This window comes from Hippichthys cyanospilos, chromosome 2 (assembly GCF_059441005.1).
Source record: "Hippichthys cyanospilos isolate Australia breed blue-spotted pipefish chromosome 2, RoL_Hcya_1.0, whole genome shotgun sequence".
NCBI lineage: Eukaryota > Metazoa > Chordata > Actinopteri > Syngnathiformes > Syngnathidae > Hippichthys > Hippichthys cyanospilos.
The window spans coordinates 19,801,563-19,817,403 of record NC_142370.1 but is presented as its reverse complement, the minus strand read 5'-3'; the positions used below and the strand labels follow the sequence as shown (position 1 = coordinate 19,817,403).

The following is a 15,841-nucleotide window of genomic DNA, read 5'->3' as shown; positions in this document are numbered from 1 at the left end:
GACCTCAGTGGGACCTTATAGATCCCTCATTGACATCTGTCAATCAAATATGGATCCGATACGACACGTTGCTCATCAATTCCATTTTGACCTCTGCTGCAGCGCAGGACCACTGTCGTTGTAATCACTAACCTTATGTAGCTCCACCATCTTGTGACTGGGATCTTTTATTGAGAATTGGGTAGGTGTCACCTGTAGCATATTGCTGAGGGCACTTTCAGTCAAAATGTGATAATTGTAATAAAATATGAAATGCATATAAAATAATCGATCAAAAACACTGGGTAATTATCACGTTGACTGCACTCATGAAAGAAAATTTGAGGAATGTAATGAGAAGAAGAGACAGCAGAGAGAGTTTAAATATAAATTTGTATTTACAACAATATTAACACCAAGAACAAGGTAAGAAAAAATGTACATCTTGTAAGAGCAATATGTATCCCACATGGGGTTTGTCTGTTTTTCCCCTTCAAGAGGAGTTTCTTCCATTTACATCGAAACGTTGTTTAAATGTTGATAATTTGGGCACTGCGTAAAACAATTGTTGAAACTTTCCAATTTACAGCACCTTAATCACTTGTAAAGTGAGTGCACCACAGTCTGGGCCAGAAGAAAATCTAAATCCCCAAAGAAGGGATACAAGTACGTATCAGAACAAGATTCATCTTGACCGTTTGTTTCACGGGAGTATATATTAGTAATCATACTCAACAGGCGCAACAGAAAATGCCCACGAATACAATCTACTGTAGTTCAGGAAGTGTCCCTAAGCAAAGCATAACGAAACAAAACTCTTTGGGTTGAGCACATCTTCACAGGTCGATTCCTAAAACAGAAGCTTCACAGGAATATAATCAACATGAGAACTGATTTGTTGTGGTGAGGCTTGACAATAAAGCCAAACAGTTGGCATGCTTGGAGGCCAGGCAGACTACTGTAAATGGGCTCTTTGCACCTCATCATCCTCAATGCCCCAATATTGCTCAGTTGTCCGATTTGTCATTATCAATGTGCTTGCCCGATCCAAGCAATACATCAGGTGCATTCTCCTCATGTAAATCCTCCTTCAAAATAATACATTTCCAGGTAATTAAGCATAAAATATCTTCAATAGGTGTATTGAAATGCATCAATTTAGGTTCTAATTTGTAAATGATGTAGGCAGGCAGGCAGGCTATCTCCTTGGATGGAGCAATGTTACAGTACATATAGTAATGGCCCGGCATGTCTACCCCGGCACAAATGCCCGAACATTTGGTCACACTTTACAAAGGTGGATGAAACCAGGGCAACTTGCATTGTCCATATGCACACAACACAACATGCTATTGTGTCCCCCCACCCCGGAGTGCTCAACCCATTCGCAAAATTGCTATGTCCTTTCTCGTGAATACTCCAGGCCTTATAGTGGAATGTGCTCTTATAAACTGGTTTTGTGGGAATGTCTTCTTTCGATTTATTTCGACCATACACTAGAAAGAGCCTGATTGTGCCAGCTTAGGCTGGCAGTACTCCCTATTACTACTCTTTTGCTGAGGTAGGGAAGAGAAAAATAAACCAGGCAGGATAGAATCATTTACTGAACACTAAGAAAGTTTGTGGTGAAATGGCGGCAACCTCTGAGATTGACTGGCAACCTGTCCAGGGTGTCCCCCGCCTATTGCTCAAAGATGGATGGAATGGGCACCAGCAAGTCAGAAATCCAAGTGAGAAGTGGCTAAAGAAATTGAATGAATGGATGGTAGCACCCACTTACCACAGTCGATAACCCTGGATTTTGCAAGCTAAATTACGGTAGTTTAATTGTCGAGTTGGAGAAAGTTCAAGTTGTGTGTGTGTTTTTTTTTCCCGTTACCAGGTGTTCCTCACCCCCGAGTGTGCTCTTAAGACCTCACTTTAGGGTTTGTAAGATTGTGTTACTCCTTTGCTATACTACTGTTTTTATTGTTTTATTGCCTACTTTATTATTTGCTTGATTATGGAATGTATAATTTTGTTGTGTAGTTCAGTGGACCCCTGTGTTACAACGTCCCTGATTTACATTATTTTCATGTTGTGGAATACTGAGTTTTTTCATCCCCTCTTGATGACATTTTCCCGGTTTCGTGCCCAAAACTGTCTTGACCCTAGGGGCTTGGCTGTATTTGTGTTGTTTCCTATTTCTAGTACACTTTACTGCTTGATTCCAACTTGAAAGGGTTAGCCATGGGTCCCAAGATTGCTCGTGATGTTAAAAAGAGAAGTAAGAAGATGATTTATATGGAAACGATGCTGGAGATAACCTTTATTAGGGAACATGGGCATGACACGCGCGGCACTCAAAGGTAAATAAATCCTCTCTATATTTTCTATTTATGATGTTTTCTGATTGTATCCATGTATTTTATCTATACGTAGCACTTACTATACTGTTTTGGTACCAATTTTTAATATGTATGTACGATTTTTATATTTTTACCTGGGGTTCTAAACGCATTAGGTATTTAACATAGGTTTGGATAGCCCATCATACAGTGAATTCGCCTTACGACCCCAACCGCGGAACGGCTTAATCTTGTAACACGGGGGCCCACTGTATTACTATGCATATGACAATAAAACTCTTGAATCTTGAACAAGTATTTTAATATTTAGAGATGCAATCAGGGATGGGCTGGACCGGCCCTCTGACAAAAAGAGCAGATGCCTTGTGGGCTGGCATTTTGAACCCAATAATCCATTCACACTACAGACAGCAAACTGAACCAACTCAACATTGGTGGGCTTCTCTAAGACAAAATGCCAGGAACATTTTTTGTGCATTGTAAGACACAGAACAAAGCGGATGCTAATCTGCAAGAATCGATAAAGAATCAAATTGTGAAAGTACAATCGATCATGAAATCGGAATCACATATCTATTTTTTTAAAATCACGAATTCCCACCTCTACTTCCTGCTTTAGAGCCTATTGTTGGCAATGGATGGATGGTCAAAGCGCTAGGTGCAAAGAGCCCATTGGATGAACCCAAATTATAGCCAGTCAGTCCCATGTAAGTGCCACATCGAACAATGGGGCTCTGTTTATAGAAAATCCTCTACACAATGTGACATGTAGGCCCAAAACCACTCTTTCCTAATCTATTTTAGACATAACTCTCCAAATATTTATTTGTTCATCAGCACCTCTATAACAAAGCCTCAGCGCTAATAAATTAAAAAAAAAAAAGAAAATGACAACAAAAAGTGCTTCTTAAGAGGATACAAGCGCAGTATGAAAAAAATTACACATGTACTGCTTTCTATACAATTACAGGACTTCTCTTTCCAACCAAAGGTTAAAGTTTTTCAAAAGCTGACCTATGATGGACTAAGAAAATTAAATATTAAGCCTTGCAATCTGTGCAAAATAGTATGTGACCTACAAAAGCATTTATATAATTATATACTTTATAGTACATTTGAAGTGTATTTACAATTACTATTAACAATAAAGGAAATCAGACAAGACTTTGTGTCTAATACTGCAGTACCACCACTTTGAGGAACTGATGCTTCAACACAGACGAGAACCAGGAGGATTATTGCTAGAAATCTATTGGATCACACACCGTGAATTTATATACACCATGTCACACTTGGCCAGTTTTCTATTTCTGTACGTTGAAACGCTGAAAATTTTAGGTAAACAAAATATCTTCAACTTTCAGATTTAAAAAATTTCCTCTGAATCGATAAAACAACCTCTTTTTGACTCTATATAAATATATGTCAGTTGTGTTTTAAAGGATCTCATTTCCTCATCAATTTCTGCTCCCGTACTAAATTGGAACACTGACAACAATTGCGTTGTAAAATCTGTGCTTGCTACCTTTCTACTGGGTCCCGCCTAAGAATGAGGACCCCGCCCCCCCCAAAAAGACAAAAAAGTGTTCTCCTCTTCGGAACCAATGTCAGATTAAACTGGAAAAATCCTCCGCTATGGGTTCGAACATGAGTAAAGGCCTCTATAGTGCCACAATCCTGTTGATGCTGGCCTCTCCTTAAAGTGCAAATCAGCCAACAAGTAATTCATTTGTACGCTTGCCCGGAACGCCTCGACGGACGAAGAAAACGTGCTGCTTCTTTACTGACATTCATCGAAGTGTCACAATCAGCTGGCTGGCTTCAAATCGACAACCACATTTAGTGGTCGGCACCACCGTCGGAAGGAAGTGCCAGCAACAAAACTTCAGAAGGAACGGGAACGAGATGGGAAAAATGCAGTTTTGAGGTACATTCGACAAACGAGGCTTCAGAGCTACACATAAACAACCCATCATCCCGCGAGCACCTCAAGCCCACTGGCACCGTAGAGCCCAACAAGCGGCGCGTGTTTGGACAGAACTACCAAACTGCACTCAGCGAGGGAGCGCAAAGGTGTTTGAAAGTGTGCGCGCGTCACACTATTGGTGAGTTTGACGAGCACTGAAAGTCCACGCATCTGCCGCAAGGGCATCTATCCAAAGGTCTGTAGCCTCAGTCACATGTTTTGGCACACGTCGATGGCCTCCGTGAAGCTCAGCAATACTTCTAGATTGAGTAGAAGAAAAGAAGGTACGTCAGTTGTGCCTTCAGGTCGGCAGAACAGAATCATTTTGAAGCGTGCACCTAACCTGATCTTGCCCCATCATGCGTCCCATCACCATTGGATTCATGCCCATCTGCCCTCCCATCTGACCCATGTGACTGGCTCCTCCATTGCCGTTCATTATCATGCCCCCATACTGGCCGGGATTTCCTTGCTGAGCGAACGGCTGCTGTCCTGGAGGCACTTGTTGGCCAAACGGCTGCGGAGGGTACGAACTGAGCACAGGAGCACAAGATAAACATTGGTCCCGATGGCGTCAGACAACGGCGGCGGGACTTTAGCGCACCTGTTGCGTCCCATGGCTCCCTGTGACCAGCCCTTCATGTCCGCGCCCTGGTACAAGGGACCGCCCTGTTGGTGCTGTTGCATCATGGGGTTTTGAGGCCCCAGGCGGCCCGTCATCAAGGCATGAGGAGGACTGCTGGCTACGGATGGGCCATATGAGGGCTCTCCCTGATGGCTCATACCTATAGAGGTACATTTAAGTCAACAGGTGGTACAGCAGTGCCCAGTTACATATGCTTTATCCTCTACAAAAAAATAAAGCCTTTTAATAAGTCATCTAGAACAGTAGTAGTAATATTACTACAGTTCTACATTTGTGTCTGCCTGCCTCCCAGTGACCAAGGTGGGACTAGCAGCACAATGCACTGTTATATAATGATGCGCAAACGCTTTTAATGATTTCAATTCTGTTGAATTGCTTTATTACTTAGTTTTATTAAAAATGGTTTTATATGGAATGCTCATTTTCTTGATAAAAATATGAAAAGGCTTAGGTCAATTGATTTTCTATTAAAAAAAAATAGAAATAATCTTTATAAAAAAAAAAATCCACAGACTGGCCATTGGGAAGCAGCAATGTTCTGCCGCACCACTCGACTCACCGTAATTCCCTCCGTAGCCAAACTGCTGTGGACCAGCCTGACCCATGTTCGGTCCTCCCACACTATTGTCTATGCCACCAGGAGCCGTTACGTTAGGCGGAGGGCTGAATCCACCCGCAGCTGCCTGTTGTTGCTGTTGCATCAGCATCATCATGCGCTGCCTTCTCATCTGCATGGTCACCATCTCCCTGCTGCGCTGAGCCATCATCTGAGCATTCAGGAAACCCTGCCGGCATGACAATGTTCAGAACGTCTGAAGAAGGCTGCTGTGAGGAAAGACATTTGTATAAACTGGAAAACCGACGTTTGTTATTAGCGCGTCTGCCTCATAAACGATTCTGGGTCAGAATCTCTTTCCTTATTTAGGCTCAGTTGTCGCATGCAAAAATATATATTTGACAATCAATTGTTGATAGGTGTGAACGTGAGTCGTCCGAAGACATGGATTTGACAAAATTCAAATTAGAATCTGGCAATCTGAGCGCTGCCATTTACTGACAACAAGTCCAGGGTGTACTCCCACCTTCAACTCATTTGTAACCCAAAAGGGGCCAAAGAATAGAATGTGGCTGGATGGACGACTTAGTAAAGTCTACTGTTAACTACCTGTCCAGCCATGCCTGCCTGCATAGCAGGCCTCATGCCAGGATTGCCTCCAGGGTTCTCCATCTTCATGCCCATGGCCTGCCGTGTCTGATTCATGAACTGGGGGGGAAGCATTGTGTCAAACAAAAAAGTATCTCAATTAGATATTAAAACTTCTCATAAGGTTACGTTTTACGGATGCTCCAAATAATCTTTTTCCATGTAAAAAAAAAAACCTCGTGAGACTATAAGGAAACATTATTAACCTATTTCCTAAATGTAACATAGCAAAACAGCGTGAATCAGATTTTTTTTTTTTCTTTAAAAATCGGAATATTCAAAATTGCGTTCAAATGTTAAAGTGCTTGTGAAGATTTGACTCATACCTGCTGGCCCTGCAACCTTTGCTGCAACTGGAGCCTCATGGGTTTGTTAGCACTCATCATCCGGGGCCTCATCATATTGGCGCGAGGGTGCCCCATGCTCCCCATTCCAGCCATGCCAGGGAAACTATTACTTTGACCCATTTGAGGCAGCATTGGTCCAAATCCACCCTGCTGAGGTTGTCCCTGCATAGGGTTTCCTCCGTAGCTGGCCTGCATGGCCATGGAAGGTGGCCCAGGATAGCCTTGTCCATAAAGAGGTTTCTGGTCCAGAACCATGGAAGGTTCTTGTCCAGTAAATGGCTCCAGGGATTGTTCTGCTCCCTGAGTCTGCATAAACAGACAGCAATAGCATTTCAGCAAGATGAGCAGAGATGAATCCCCCTGGGCTCATCTATCTCACTTCATTGAATGAACTTACAAAAAATAAGTTATTCACAATTATGCCTCATATCAAAAAGGCTGTTTTTTTTTTTTTTTTTTTTTTAAGTTTACTTAAGGGTTCTCGACCACCTCACTTTGCTGTATCCATTATATGCAACCTACCTGACTGACAAGGTCCGGGATGCCAAGAGCCCTGTCGATCTCCTCGAGAGCGGTTCCGTCTGTGTTGTTCAAAAGGGAATCCAGCTGGTCGAGGAGCGCCCGCTCGTCGTTCTGCCCCTCACTGGTTGTGGGTGGTGCCAAAAGTTCATCTAAGGTGTTTGCAAACTGCCGTCTATGGCAAATGCACATCCAGATGACATTTTTTAGTCTTTTGAGACAAAAATACAAATGATGAAGTGGGCTGCCCTCACCTGTTAGCTTCCATCCCCATTAGAGTGTCTGGCCACGAAGGATTGGATTGGCCCTGCTGGCCGAAGGAACTCACACCCATCACCATGTCAGAAGAGCCCCCTTAAACACAAGACAATGCAAAGTTATTGCACACTTTCCACCAATTTGAATAGCTTCAAATGACAGCCAATGTGAACACTGCATGTTACATACCCATATCCATGAGCTGCTGCTGCAACATAGACCTGGATCCTGGATTACTATTAGAGCGGCTCAGCATGGGGCCTGGAATCAATGCCTTGCTGCCATTGTAATCCATGTTGGGACGCATCATAGAGGGGTGGACAGATGAACCCACTGGACTGGGACTGGAGCAGGATATACCCCAGTCTCCAGATGCCCCCATGGGAGACCTCTGGGCTGCCATAGCCATATTCATTGATCCTGGTAATTAAGAACACGTGTGCAAGAATCAGTCACGCTATCAGGTGTGTCGCAGAATTCACTGTCCATAAGATACATTCTCACCAGGAACTATTTATAAAAGATTCAATTGCTACTCGATATGGTGACCGGTAATTGTGTAATCCTCAACTAATGCTAACTGCTATTGTATATTCAAGATTCAAGCGCTTTATTGCCATATGCATAGTAATACTACACAATGAAATTCTTATTCTGTTCTTTTCCCTGAGCAGACTACATTCCACAATTGAGCAAATAGTAAAGTAGGCCATAAAATAAAAACAAACAAACAACAACAACAAAAAACAGCGTAACTAGACAAAGCACTCACTATTATCCAACTTCGCTTTGACCTAGTGTTGTGCCAATGTAGTAAAATGTGTACCCTTAGCCCTGCAGATTGATTGGACGTGAGGATATTCTGATTCCGGTTTGTCAAAGAAATGATTAGACGTTTCCACGTACCCCCAGCGATGTATTCACAGACCAGTCATTGCTGTTATTGGTATTGAATTACTATTCCTACAGTCATTTGACATGTCCAACTGTGCGAGTGGTCAGTGAATGCACCGCAAGTCAACTGCCGAACGCAAGGGAGAACACTCCTCACTTGCTTTTGCTTATCCACACAGGTCTTGATCGTTGAATGCAAGCACTGTTTATTTTTTCAAGTCAAGACTTGACTTTTCGTTGTTTTTGCCAAACCTTGTTCATGAAACTTAACATCAATTGGCGCAACACATCTCATGGTCCGCTGAACCCACCGCGGTCTGAAGATATTTCCCGGAAATCTTAGACACTGTGGGGAAGGATCACTGTGATTCGGAAGGATCGATAATAGGAGCAATAACAACTGTGTGATTGACATATACATGGTCTAAACGCATGGTTCGCTGACTGGACAGCAAAAATAAAATCAAAAATGGGGCAATGGGACATGACCTAAGTCAAGGTGGGACAAAACCATATGGGCTGACTCTTAATCCAGGACATCTGGCCACCCTAACCAAGATAGAATTCGAAAAGTACATACCTATACTTCCTGGGTAGCCATCTGGGCTCCCCATCATATTTTCTTGCTTGACAAGCATGGGTCGCCTCGCCGTTCCTCCAAGGCCTCCAGGAGGCTTCCCGTCTACAGACATGGCCCTCTGGAAGGGCACTCGAGGCCCTGGACCCAAGCCTGAACTCTCTGAACAGATAAAATGTTCACAATCAATCACTCACTTAGTTGTGTGAAGTCTTCATTACAGTTCCACCACAGCGCTGAGAAATGGAAGCTCAGATAGGCCATGCGATGACACCTGTCACATGATGTGAAGAGTGATAAAAAATATCATTGCTTACCCTGAAGGCTGTCATCAAGGCAACTCTGGGCTTTGTTGCCATCGTTTGGCCCGGTGCTTCCTGTCTGATCTGAATAAAAATCAGAGCTGGTCCCCCTAAGATCGCCCAGGATAGACTCAAGGTTGTGCAACTAGAAAAAAAATGTACAAAGAATTACATCAAAGTTCAAGCAAGCTAGTTTAGATGGGACCCTATCTAGCTGAGGTAAAAACAACAACACCACCCAAAAACCATGATCTGAACTTACGTCATCAGGTGGTTCTGACTTGATCCTGCTCTCGTGATGTTCAGGAACATGGCCAGGGCCGACACGTGCAGGCCCGCAAGCAGTGCCTGAGGGTCCCTTGTCCTCCAGCTCCTCCAATTTGGGTTTGACGTCCACTGGCTCTTTGGAATCATCCTTGTTGAGGAGATAGTGAAGAAGGGCATGGGTCTTTTCTTTCTTGGGGCTAAGCTGCTCCTGCTTGGGCTCAGCGATTAAGCCGGGGCCACTCCCCGACCCCGAAACTCCCGGACCTACTTCACCACCCTCTTGGCTCCCTAGTGCCACCTTTCCCGTAGCCTCTGCTGTGATCTTAGCGACTTCATCAGGCGTATTGCCATTCTGGAGAAGTTTGTGGAGAATCTTGTGCTTTTCTTGCAGTGAGCCCGTATAGCTGGCAGATGTTGACACACTCCCTCCACTAGCCTGGTTTAAATTAGCGTGAACAGAGGAAGAGGAGGACACCCCCGTGGGTGAAGGGCTACTCATCCCCCCGGGAGGGTCCTTACTTTCAGAGGCTCCCGGAGCACTACTGTTTGACGGCTGCGGAACGGGTGGCACAGGAGGTCCACTTCCACCTATTCCGAGCTCCTCAGTCGGAGAGGTGAGTAACTGCAGCAATTTCCGATGACCTTTACTTTCTGGCACTCTCCGAGTAGGCTCCGAGGTTGCCGCAGGAACCTCGCCGCCGGCGTCCCCCAGCTCTTTAGGTGTTGTAGCTGCCTGGCTGTCGGGTCTGCCTCCAGAGCCTTCAGCCTGTAGATGCTGATGATGGTGCAAGGGGTGGGGATGGTCGCCAGGCCCGGGCCCGGGAACCAAGCTTCCCACTGGGCTTTTGGATCCATCCTGACTTGCTTTGGCCATTTGATTTAGCTGAGAGGAAGAAGAGGAGTGGACACTGGGAGAACTGTCTGGTTTATGGACCGGCGAAGGAGACATCAGTGTGGACGGGGCCGAGTTCCCGACTCCTTCACTGATAGCTTGTAAGGCATTAAGAGAGCTACTGGAGTAGGTTGTCGTGTTGTTACCCCCTCCCCCAACACTGCAAATGCCACCCATGGGTGAGTGCATGCCTGAAAGAAAAAACAACCAATCAAGCAAGCGGACACAATAACACACACGTGCCGGGCGCAACAAGGACCAGCTCACCTCCAGGAGAAAATTGATTGACGCCCATCTTTGGACTTCCTCGATTTCGAGGTGACATTAAGAGTCCCGTTTGCGGACCCCCCATCCGAGGGCTTCCTGAAGGGCTGTTCAAGCCACTTAGCCCAAAGCCCCCACTACTCTGAAAGGGGGGCTGATGTGGGTGGTGCTGCAAGCCTTGGTTTGGGTTATTCATGGGACTCATTTGACTCATGTGTCCCATCTGACTCATCTGCATCATGCGATTACCCATGGCTCCATTCCCACCCCCACCACTTGCTCCATATGTGGAGCAGCTGCCCATCTGACCCATGTGACCCATATGGCCCATGTGCCCGTGCTCGTTCATTCCAAAGCCCCTGTTCATGCTGCCCATCGCCATCCCACTACTGGGGTTCATATTCATTTGGGCATTTGGGTTGGGGCCTCCCATGGGTTGCTGCCTCATGGTGTTCGCCATCATGTTCCCACCCTGAGATGAGCGGTAGCCATTAGGTTCTCTGATTGGAGGGGGGAAAAAAACAAAACAAACAAAACACAAATCTGAAGAAAATTCCCCAAAATTGCAATTCATCACAGCGTTCTCGTTATATCAAATAGCAGAAAGTTGATATGGATCCAAATACAATACAAGCTGCGTAGTTGAGCCTTCTTGCTATTCACGCCTTTGCTGTATAAAAACTACTTTTACAGAAATTAGACATGCTTGTTCTTTTCAAGGCTGTATTTGAAATAATGGTCGTGGTTTTTGCAAGGACTGTGTCTATTTCCAGGATTCAGGGGCGTAGTGAATATCGGGTATTTCAAAAAAAAAAAAAAGGATGGATTTTTCTGAACCGCAAAATAGGGTGCCCATTAGACGTCCACCCTGATCATTACGCTTCGCCCCACTGCACTCTCCATCCATCCCCCCGGTGACGATTACGGTTCGGCTCGAGGAGACAGCCGCTCGGCGGCTCATGATGGTCAACATGGAGAACTCCTAAGGTAAATTTTGCTACCGGTACGTTGCTACCAGAATCTCACCTCTGAAGCAGGTGAGTGGAGATGAAGCCTTGCGGCTCATTGCTCATTGGGTGACGGTACAATTTGCTCTTCGTCTGGGCTGTGACCGGTGTTCCGTCGGACATGGAGAAGCGATACAGCGGTGTCTCAGCATGGCCCTGCAAAAAGGCTACGCAGGAAAATCCGCATGTATTCGTGATGAGCACTAACCGCTGGGAAAATTTATGCTTGAACTATTCTAATGAAGCGTGTCACACACCCTCGTGATAGTGGCGTTTGTGAGACCAGGGTTGCCCATCACTATGTTGGAGGAACATCTGGATGCAACGCCTCAGTAAATCCTCCCAGCCTGGACGCACTGATGCTCGCAGAGAGGTCTGATCAATCTGGATCAGTTTACCTACAAGAAAGAGTGGAGAAAGGATGCATTTTGGAGGGAAAGGCGTGATGAGGGAAAGGAATTAGTCACGATTTGGTCTTTGGGGAGAAAAAAAAAACAACAATTTTTTTTTGGTTCTCACCTGAAAGCTCATGCCTTGTATTGAAACTCTCCGTTCTCTCCATGGCTGTAACCCGACGGGCCACGCAGATCATACATGACTGCAGATCTGGTTGAGAGGATTGAGTATTTAGGGCTATATTTATATTTTGCAACAACATTAACAAAAAATTGCCACTTAATGGGTATCACATCATAACCTCTGTACAAAACTTACAAATTTAGTACATTTGTGGTGTTTTTGCAGATGCTGGACTTTATTTCTACTTCCAAATAAATATTCTAGCTATGACAACCATTTATTGCCTGTGGACCTTGTATTTAACAATATCAAAACGTCACGCCCAATTGAGACATTGCATGTCCATTTCCAAAATGTAATTATTTCCTAATGGGAGACGTGCAGCAAAAGGTCACTGAAAAAATTACTGCATGCAAAAAAAAAAAAAAGAAAGTGATGTATGCCTGATGTACCTTCACCCTCTTCGATCATGGCCTTTGGCTGTGTAAGAGCAAAACACTGCATGGTATCATAGCGTTGCGCTCCTGGCCCTTCATCCATAGTTCCATGGGCGTGGCCAAATTTGACAAGCATTCGGCAATTGAAGGTATGACTCTTCTGTCGGGCTGCCTCGTTTCCCCACGACACGCCATTTACTAGAAAAGGAAAGAAAACATGAATTCTTCCACACTCCAAGCATTGAACACATACTCATGTGTCTGCAATCAGATGTTACAAAAACGCTCACAGAAGAGGAACAGACCACACTAAAACATGCATTTGCCCGCTCAGATTGAGAAGCAGGTGTCCCTCCTCATGTTTGGCTCCCAACTAAATGGACCATGGGATTGCTGTAGCTAAGGTGTCGATTTCCAATACCTCTCCTCCTAAGTGTACTCTGTGGCGGCAGAGGCCAGGTACACTCTGTCATCTATCCTCATTAGGGTCCTGACTCCTCATTACACACACACACACACACACACACACACACACACCCACACCCACACACGCGCACACACACACACACTACAGAAAGGCAGAGAAGGGGTCACCTTGAGGGGAGAGGAGAGGAAGAAGACAAGAGGGAGGCGCACAGAAAAAAAAGATGTCTTGCAAGGTCTGTGTGAAGTCTCAAGACCTTGAATTGTTGGCAGGAGGTTTCTGTCTGACAGGTGCAGGGAGGATATGGACAGGAGATTCGTCTAGAGGGTAGTTGGAAATTCTGTGGCAAATGGAGCTAGGGAGTTGGTGCAAGATGACAGTGTCAGTTTTTTTTGTTTGTTTTTTCATCTCAGACGAGAAACTCCAGTATAGTTGCTGGGAGCAAAGGGAAATTAAAAAAAAAAAACAAAACAAAACATCAGCTCAACACAAAAGCACATTCCAGTTGTTGAGTTTCTAAGGCTTTGTGTATTTAACTGGAGATGGCGTGGTCAGTGGTCATCCTGCAGGAATGTGCAGCGAGAGGTCATTTCATTCACGGCTCTGAAAGCCTAATGACGGTGGCGGGCAGCAGAGCGAGACACAATGAGGGGTGGGAGTGCAGACACAAGCGTGTTGTAAAATGGCCAACTGTGAGATTTAGCTTATTTGGCAGCCATTTGAGTCCGAGCGAATGAAGGCAACAAAGTCAAGATAGGAACGGTAAGATGTAACCTCGGAAAACGGCAAGGTGCAGGAAAACACACCAAATACTGTAATACCATATTTAACATGTACACGTTAGGAAGGAGGCACATATAACTTGAGTTAATTTGTATTCAGAAGTGAGCATTTTTCAGATGGCTCAGGACTGTTTTACACTGTCTGGAGCACTGAGTGTGACTGACAGCTGCGCCACACTGAGTGGGTAGGTGCTTCCAATCCCATGTGTCTTGGTGTTAGGTGTGTTGGGTGTGATCTGTAAAGATGCTCCCCTAGGAGCTCCTCATTATGATGACAAGCAAATGTAGCATAATCCACAACCGAGTGACTGTGACTAGGCATGTGCCGATAACCAGATTGGCGATATATAGTGACTGTTTCATAGCACTCTCCGTATTTCCCCAACCCTTGTCAATGAATGGTTGCCCACTTCCACAAAACATGTGCATTTGTATGACCCGGTCAGTGGTCCAATCAGTCAGTCACTCAATACTCACTAATGTGCATGTAATAACATACAGAAATAAATCTTTGACTGCAGACCTTTTCCATCAAACGGATAGCAATGAAATCACATTTTGTTGAGGCACTTGTAGCAGGTGAGACAGACACAACTTTTTTTCAATAATCCTCAAAGTTGTTTTTCCCAAAACACTTGAAAGTGGCCACCAGAGCTTTACTGAGAAACGTGTGTGATGTCTGACAGATGTGCGTGTCTGCATGCATGCGTGTGTGCTTATTTGATTCTCACTGTTGTTCTTGGGCAGGTTCTTGTGAAACTCCTCCCGGTCTTCTTCATGTAGAATGTTGTAGACGCTGGTATTGATGAGCTCGTCCTGCTTGTACTGCAGGTACTGTGTCACGTTGTCCGACACAAACACGATGCTGCCCTCTCTGTTCACCACAAACAGGAAGCCATCCAAAGCCTGGTGGCGCAGTGACAGGAAGTCAGCACTGGACCAATCCTAGGTTGAGTAAGTAAGGAAAACTACTCACCTGTAGCAAAAGAGGCCCTAGGTGGTCTTTGTCAATGACCCCCTGACCTGTTGAAGATACGTCAGATTTCTGAACATCGTCGCTGATGGAAGCCTTTCCTGTGAGGGAAGAAAATGAAATGGTACTGAAACACATGGAATACCCCACTGGCATTGTCCACTTAAACTAATCCAGCAGGGGGCAGTGTTTCTCAAGCATCAGTATATATATATATATATTTTTTTAAATACAGTTGAAGGAGGGAGGCACACAATGGGGCAGGTTTCTCTAAGGAGCCCATCAGAAATAGAGCATGTGCAGCCGGTTGTAGTCGTCCTCATGCTTTATATTCCGTGTCAGACTCCAAGGAAGTGTCTGGTAGGCTGGATTGGAGAGAGGGAGCGTGGGAGAGAGCCAGAGAGGCTCTACAAGTCGTAATGGTGCAGCGGCAGGAGTCGAGGCACCTGAATTAAGGGTGGGGGTGATACTGAGGGAGGCAGCCAGAGAAACAAATGGCTGCAATAACAAATGATACCAGGAAAAATGCATTTGCTGTTTGCTTTGTCACAACAGTGCACACTTTGGATCCTGGTGGGGCATCAATACCCTCACAAATGGCCAAATACTGCCTGTTGGAGCACTGAGAAGTTAAGGCATAGGCAAAGCAAAAACAGCAAAAAAAATATTGCAAGACAACAAGAGCAAGCAAGAAAAAAAAAGCCTGCATGACAAGCAAGCGAAAGTGAGACAGGGAGAAGTAGAACAGGTAGGAAGCGCAAGATGAGTCCAAAAGCCTGTGTCATGTCTGTCTCCACTTCCTGTAACTATGGCAACCAGTCAGCAGCCAGTCAGGGCCAGCTGTAGTCTCTTCCCCTTCCTGTCGAGGTGGCAGACTCCAACAGATCCCCACAGAAACATAACAACCACTACCACTAATTCTTCCCTCTACGTAACCTTGACCTTGCTTTTGGATGACAGTTACAAGATCTATACCAAGAGAACCAAAATGGGAAACATCTTCAGGACAACTGATGACTTGGCACTTGGTCACAGTGGATGTGAGCACCTGCAAAATGTTGAGTTCAATAGCTAATTCTTAGGCCAGCCAAATCCACACCTGCATCTACACATAAATGACAAGTTCTCAAAGCTCTGCCAAGGTTTCCTCACATAGAAACCAAGAGTTAAAGCTGTAAAATTTGAGGGAATGATCGATTCACTCTTGCGTGCGCCCCAAAACTCTGATCAGCACTC

The 15,841-nt window shown here is 45.0% G+C and overlaps 1 protein-coding gene across 3 annotated transcripts in view; it reads right to left on the bottom strand.

Annotated features, from left to right (window-relative positions):
- Window positions 1-353: 353 nt before the first annotated feature.
- LOC148427753 (nuclear receptor coactivator 3-like) overlaps window positions 354-15,841 on the bottom strand; it is a 49,210-nt gene continuing 33,722 nt past the window's right edge. For 2 of the 3 annotated variants that reach the window (XM_088407538.1, XM_088407539.1), the window contains exons 4-22: window positions 14,609-14,706; window positions 14,364-14,538; window positions 12,442-12,624; window positions 11,990-12,076; window positions 11,728-11,868; window positions 11,490-11,637; window positions 10,467-10,963; window positions 9,303-10,390; window positions 9,056-9,185; window positions 8,742-8,900; window positions 7,457-7,687; window positions 7,264-7,363; window positions 7,013-7,184; window positions 6,470-6,796; window positions 6,105-6,203; window positions 5,499-5,724; window positions 4,898-5,078; window positions 4,637-4,826; window positions 354-4,553 (exon numbers count right to left, since the gene is read on the bottom strand). In XM_088407538.1, coding sequence (XP_088263664.1) covers window positions 4,542-4,553; window positions 4,637-4,826; window positions 4,898-5,078; window positions 5,499-5,724; window positions 6,105-6,203; window positions 6,470-6,796; window positions 7,013-7,184; window positions 7,264-7,363; window positions 7,457-7,687; window positions 8,742-8,900; window positions 9,056-9,185; window positions 9,303-10,390; window positions 10,467-10,963; window positions 11,490-11,637; window positions 11,728-11,868; window positions 11,990-12,076; window positions 12,442-12,624; window positions 14,364-14,538; window positions 14,609-14,706 — 4,244 coding nt within the window. In that variant the 3' untranslated portion in view covers window positions 354-4,541. Of the gene's footprint in view, window positions 4,554-4,636; window positions 4,827-4,897; window positions 5,079-5,498; window positions 5,725-6,104; window positions 6,204-6,469; window positions 6,797-7,012; window positions 7,185-7,263; window positions 7,364-7,456; window positions 7,688-8,741; window positions 8,901-9,055; window positions 9,186-9,302; window positions 10,391-10,466; window positions 10,964-11,489; window positions 11,638-11,727; window positions 11,869-11,989; window positions 12,077-12,441; window positions 12,625-12,716; window positions 12,998-14,363; window positions 14,539-14,608; window positions 14,707-15,841 lie in introns of those variants that run through there. The other variant, XM_088407540.1, reaches the window with a different exon arrangement.